General features: G+C 52.3%; 1 protein-coding gene across 1 annotated transcript; it reads right to left on the bottom strand.

The window, feature by feature from the left end:
• Positions 1–2,960: 2,960 nt before the first annotated feature.
• On the bottom strand, positions 2,961–6,165 carry FOXL1 (forkhead box L1). The gene has a single exon (XM_069552608.1). The coding sequence runs from the start codon at positions 5,899–5,901 to the stop codon at positions 4,861–4,863; it is 1,041 nt and encodes a 346-aa protein (XP_069408709.1). The 5' UTR covers positions 5,902–6,165; the 3' UTR covers positions 2,961–4,860.
• Between the last annotated feature and the right edge of the window lie 418 nt (positions 6,166–6,583).

Below are 6,583 nucleotides of genomic sequence, written 5' to 3'. Positions count from 1 at the left end.
TAGGAACTTAGACCCATAATAAAATTTACTCCTCACAACAGCTTGACGAGGCAGTTACTAATGTTGCTCCCATCAGTACAGATGAGAAAGCTGAGGCACAGGGGGGTAAGCCATTTTGCTGATGCCACACAGCAACCGGGTTATTAGCGGAGCTGGGTTATTAGCCTGTGTCTGGTGGGCACAGTCTTGATGGGGTTAACATACTCCTCCGCTCCTTCACCTGAACCTCGAATTACTGAATGGTAACGAGTCCTAAGACATTAATAGGAGGGGTTTCCTCACAGCAGGTGTGTCTGGAGAGACCTGGGAATATGTGGAGCAGGAGAAGGTGACCACTGCCTGGGAAAGAAGTGTGACCCCAGGAGGAGGGTATGCGCAGTGCTCACTTTGCACAGGATGGGGATCTGAGTCCAGCTGTAAGCTAGGTGTTGTCCAGGGTGACAGGGGCTGTGAGCAGCAAGGGGCCACCCTCCCTTCCCAGAGGCCCGACCTCGCCGCTGCCGGGCTGGGACACTCCCTTCAAGTCCCTCCTCTGGACTCTGGCTGGAGGACACCCACACCAGCATGCGGGCCACGAGTTCTGGAAGAGTTAAGACAGCATCTGTCATGTTCTGCCTACTACCCAGGAAGGAACAGCTTTGTTTTAAATGCTCGACAAACACAAACGGATACAAACTCTGTGCAGTCATCCCAGGCCCCAGCAACTCAGCAAGACATTCTGGTCTTGGCCCTTGGAGGCCAGCAGTGTGGTCTGGGCCCTAGAGGAAGGATCCCCCCCTCACTGTACTGGCCGTGCTCTGTTGGAATTGTCCCCATCATGGCGTGTTCTGTACCCCTCTCTGCCCCTACAGGCTAACCCCCATGGGCTGCTGTTACCTGGGCTCCCTATTGGCTGGACTTGTGGTGGGTTTAGCCATCGGAAGCACCACTCTGAGGGTGGAAGGCAGAAGAGGAATTGGGGGTGTCTGCTCAGCTCCCGTCAGTGCTGTGGCCGCATCTACACTCATTCCGCCCACTCCCCTGAAAATAGTGCCTCCACCCCAGTCTCCTTCCAGTGGCTCTTCTAAGTCGGGTTCTGGTTCCTCCCGGAACCCTGGTTTTCACGCTGATAGAAGAGGGAAGTTGGGACAAATCTTTGCCCAGCTGGGCCCAGGCCCTAACCACTCACTGTGACCCTCTCTAGGTCACTGTGCCATCTATGGGGATCTGTCTGACCCTGCAGAACCCCGAGTCTGGGGCAAAGACCAAAGACAAATGTAGATGAGAACTTGCCACCTGGGTATTTAGGTATACTAATGGCTTGAAATGTGGATTTAAAAAAAAAAGATTTTACTTTTCCAACAAACTCATGCTCTTCAATTTTAAGAATGAAGCTGGATTATTATCATGTGTATTTCTGACTGTATGAAACAACCCCTGCTTCATGGAAATAAGATTCTAGCCACTGTGAAGCACACCGAGTGTGCGCTCACACGGGTGTGTGCATTCCTGGCCGACGGGCTCTGGCCTTTGGCTATAACAATAAAATCCAGTGTGGCTGATTCATTAACCCACACATGGATAGACACTGAGCACTTTTAGTGAAATGGTAGAGACCGCAAGTAGGCTTCTTTCCAGAGAGGTGCGGTTGTCCTGGAAAATGGCAGACATATCCTGTTCCTCCGGTTCTGGAAAACCTCATGGGGCATGTGAAAACCAGGAGGCCATCAGCTTCCACAGGAGCCAGGAAATACCCAAGAACGAACAACACAAAGGCCCTTGCAGAGTCCCCGCACCTTTGCAAGAGTCTGGGAAGTAAAGGTCTCTGGTGGGTATGTCTTCCAAGAGTCTTTTATAATATCTTTGTTAGTTTTACTATAATCGTGCAAAAAAACTTAATTATTCCTTGTTCAAATTCTATAGCAAAACAAAATCTTTCCAACAGCGCCAGTACTTGAGTTATTCTAAAAGAAATCAGCACTTGATCCGAGTCTGTCTGTCTCAACTATGCAAAAAAAATGAATTTCTGACCATTTGTGTGTGTAGAAAATATATATACACACGTATATATACACATATACAGATATGTACCTGTGTACATACATACATATACACTTACTTATCATTGTACATAAACCTGCCTTATCCTCCATTATGATCAGCGTACTCATGTGCGTGTACACAAGAGAAAGATCACCTACAGAAAACAGAATCTGTTCCTTTTGTGTAGATGAGAACACAGAGGCATACTTTGCATTGCCCAAGAACAGGACAATATGGTTGCTTCCGGTTTACTCAAAATCTAGGTGATTTTGCTTTTATTAAGAGTGGAAAGCTTTTCGTGGTCTCATTGATCCATAATCAGGAGCACATAACTAAAACTGGGACATTAGAACAGCTATTTGGATCCGTAAGTCCCAAAGTCCCTCTTTCTCCTTAGCAGGGCGTAGCACACATGGAATTGTGTAGAATCCACAGATAATGACCCCACTGTCCATTTCTGTTTGTTTTCCTCAACCAGATGAATGTGGGGCTGAGGTAAGAGAATCCCTCCTTATGTATGTATAGACACTGACAGAGTGACACATCCTCCTGCCTTTTTCCTTCTATGGCAGAAAAATAATGTGTGTACTGTACTTTTTGGAATTGCAACTCTAAGATGCCATCCTTTTTAAATGACAGTATTAGAATATTTGCTTCTCCAGAAATGAGCCATCATAAGTTAACAAAAGATAGCAAATCAAACATAAACAGAAAACATAAGCATACCCCGCTCAGCAGAATCTTCATCTTACTGGGGAACCTCAGGCAACATCCTCCAGTCCTGGAGTTTTCCATCCTGCCCTCCGGGTCCACGCACAAGCCCTCCTCCCTCAGAAGCCAGAGTCCAAGAAATGCTGCTGGGGTTCCCAGATACGATCCCAGTCTCCCCTTTCCTGTTACACTGCTTATTCCTCCCAGTAATCCACTGAATCAGTCCCTGAGAGGTTAATGAAAAAATAACTTTATTCACAGAGGTTGAGACTTCAGGATAAGAAAATAGCCAACAGTGGCCCTTCCAGCACATTGTAAGTTAATCACAGCGATCTTGGATTTCAGCATGGTTCATCAGAGTTCTTAACATCAAGAACCCTGAAGCTCGCCCACCACAGTGTTCCCACCAGCCTGGGCAGAACTCGGACATGGACGCTTCTGGAGGTCAGTAGCAAATGGCCTTCAACATGAATTCTCAGTCAGCTCTGTGCTTGCTAATTCTTAAATTATTCTGTTTGTCTGAAATATCTTTTCCAGCATATTAACCAACAGGCTCTCAGATGTGAAGTTAGTGTTCACTTTTATGTAAGTTCTGGAAACTGCTTCAATCTGCTTTAAAAAAAATTATCTCAAAGACCTATCTCCGCCTCCCTCCAGGAACTACTGACTTACTATGCTTTTCCCACGTTTGGTAAAATTAAGGTAGCTTGGAGGTTCAGGAAATCGAGTCTCAGAACCGCCGCAACCACCCAGAGAGATACCGTGAGAGCTTAGATGCATTCCCCCGAAGTTCCCAGCTGAAGTGGGCTGTGAAAATCTCAGTTTTCATAATCACATCTTTGTCTCGGACCCCTGCCCTCCCGCCCACTCCTCGCCCCAGCCTGGCAGTCACCTCCATAAGGTGTTTGTTTAGCTGCAGGCTCTGGGCCTGCCTGGCTGGCGCTTGGAGGGAGGAGGCAGCTGCAGTTGGCCAGGGAGCCTCCCACTAAGCCTCCTGTTCCTGGGGCGCCCCCACCCCCACAGACCCCAGGGGACTCCCTTGCTCTTCTGAGCGCTCACCCATCCCTGCCTCCACTTGCTTTCCGTGTGCTTGTTTCACCCAACTCTTCAGATTAAAAATAGTCCTTTCACTACACAGTTCTGGAAAATGTGGCAACAATCAAGATTCCCTAACCCTCGTGCACTTCCTGTGTCCCTAGAAATGTTTTGACCCCTTAAACAATAAAGCTAAGAGATAGGCGGATGTCTGTGGTTGGCAACAGGCGTTGGAGAGCACGTGTATTGACTAAGGACCTATCCAGCTATCTACTGTAAAGCAGCAAAATGCTAAGTTACACAGAGTGCACTTTTTTAATAGAGGTTGTTAATACACACGTTCACAGGGCAACCCTTATAGTAAAAAGAATCAAGCTTTTAGCCAAAGAATATAGTGTGTTCCTTTTACTATCTAAAAGGAAAAGAGAGAAGATTTCTCTATTTACAGTGAAAGTGTGGTCTCTCAGCTTCCGCCTGAACATTGGTCCTAAGTCCTCACCAAGCCCCAGGATCTGCTAAAGAACCTAAAAAACGGGTTGGCCCTGGTGTCCCCACAGCTGGACCTTAGGGACAAACCCAGCTGTGAACACCCATCACTCCGTGGGGCCAAAAGCCAAGGCCGGGGCCACAGTGACAGCCGAGCTGGCAATGGTCAGACCGTGGCTCTTAGACAGAAAGGACCACACTGCGGCCGTCTGTCTGCCCTCGGGTTGTCTGGACCCTCCCCCACTCCCTCCGGACGCGCAGGACCTGTCTGGGTGCTAGTGGAAGATCATGTCATCAGACTGACCTAAGGTTCAAGGAATTTTCCTGCGCCTGCGGTAGGAAGTCTGAGATGCCCGAGTCGCAGCGTGGGCAGGGTCTTTTAAATCTTCGAAGCTGCTCCGGTTCTGGGAAGGTCCGTCTTGCAGGAGGCAGGGGAGTGTGCCCACTTTGTGCAACTGAGGATGCTAATACTTCCCACGATCCATATGCAGGCAGAGGAAATCATTTACTTAAAAATGCGATTGCTTTCCCAGTGGTGAGAGCCCTCCTGCTCGCTCACACGGAGCTCAGACCAGGGCGGAGGGAAAGGAGCGGCCGCCGTCTGCTTTACTGGAAATGAAGCACCGCTTCTGGGAACTGCAGGGGGAAATAGGAGAGAAAGGGGATCCCGAGCTGGTAGAAGCCGCCCTGGACGTGCGGGTCGAGCATCAGGGAAGCGTTGAAAGGCGGACGGAGGCTCGAGGAGGTGGCCAGAAGCGAGGCGCCCAGACAGCCGCTGGGCCCCTGCTTAGCCACCCCCAGGAGCTCGCCCCCTCCAGCCGGCTTCTGCCCCTGCCGTCGGGCCAGGATGCTGTCTATGCTGAAGCTCTTGGACTTGTCCGAGCTCTTCGGAGAGCTGCGGGAGGCGGGGCGCGGAGGAGTCGCCCGGCCGTCCACCGTGCGCTCAGGCTGGCCGACAGCCACCGCCGCTGCGCCCTGGAGCGCGTCGCCCGCGTCCCCCTCTGGGGACCCGGGCCTGGGCCAGGGGAGGGACGCCGGTGGCGGAGAGGAGGCTTCCCGAAGGGGCGAGGGGCGCTCGGGCGCTCTTTCCTGGACGGGGGTCGCGGGGCGGGGGCACCCCGCCGCGCTCCGCACCTCCGGCGGCGCTTCTGAACCGCGCTCCTGCGTCTCGGCGCGGGCCCGCTTGGCCTCCGGGCCCCCTGGGCCGGGCTTGGGCTTCCTCTTCCGGCGCCGGTAGTTGCCGTTCTCGAACATATCCAGGCAGCGAGGGTCCAGTGTCCAGTAGCTGCCCTTGCCGGGCCGCCCTTTCTCGCGGGGAACCTTGACGAAGCAGTCGTTGAGCGAGAGGTTGTGGCGGATGCTGTTCTGCCAGCCCTGCCGGTTGTCGTGGTAGAAGGGGAAGCGGTCCATGATGAACTGGTAGATGCCGTTGAGTGTGACCCTCTGCTCAGGCGCATCCTGGATCGCCATGGCGATGAGCGCGATGTAGCTGTAGGGCGGCTTCTGGGGGGGCTCCACCCGGCCCGAGGCCGCCAGCGCGCCCGCGGGGGCGAAGGCCAGAGGCAGCCCGGGTCTCTCGGGGCCGTACAGATAGAGCATGGGCGAGGTGGGCAGAGCAGGCAGCCGGGGGCTGAAGAGGTGGCTCATGGCGAGCGGGAGCCGCGCTGCGCTCCCGGCGACGCCGGCGACCGGGCGGCTTAGGGACTGCGCCCGGAGCCGCAAGGGCCCTCCCGGGGAGCCTGCCTTGCGTCTGCCTCCCGCTCTGCCGCTCTCCCCAGCCGCTCCGCGCTCTGTCCCTTCTTCATGGCTTTAAAAATGTTAAATAATTGTTGTAAGTTTGCTATTATATGTTGACTTAGCGCTGGAAAATAAATTGTCTATGATAAACAGTCGCTGTGTTCTCAGCCCACCCACATTAATTAAAATTTCATTGCTGAAAAACTCCAAGCTTTTCCCTCCACGTGTCTTTTTGATACCAGCCAATCGGTTTCAGGGTTATTCCTTCATTTGTTTATAGAATTAGTCTGTTGATAAGTCCGCCCACCCAAGTTGAATCAAGCTGTGTTTATTTGGAAAAATTTCCGGGCACCCAATATATAAACGCACTGATCTGATGTTTGAAATATCACGTCCACCCCTTGACGCTGTAAGCACACACAGTCAGTCAGGCAGGATGTGGATCGAGGTGGCTGGGAGCAGGGTCTGCCCCGCCAGGAAGACGAGGTGGAGGTGGGAGGGGCGCAGGGGTGTTTTACCTCTGGCCTGGGGGAGCCCCGAAATCCCATGGCCTCCCACAAAAGACCTTTTCTTCTCCCAGGCTTAGTAGGAG

The sequence above is a fragment of the Ovis canadensis genome, chromosome 14 (genome assembly GCF_042477335.2).
Source record: "Ovis canadensis isolate MfBH-ARS-UI-01 breed Bighorn chromosome 14, ARS-UI_OviCan_v2, whole genome shotgun sequence".
Lineage (NCBI taxonomy): Eukaryota > Metazoa > Chordata > Mammalia > Artiodactyla > Bovidae > Ovis > Ovis canadensis.
Note: the sequence above shows the minus strand (reverse complement) of the source record. Positions and strands in the feature narration are given on the sequence as shown.

Coding starts and splice junctions, on each gene's coding strand:
- FOXL1 (XM_069552608.1), bottom strand. CDS start 5,901: ATGAGCCACCTCTTCAGCCCCCGGCTGCCTGCTCTGCCCACCTCGCCC.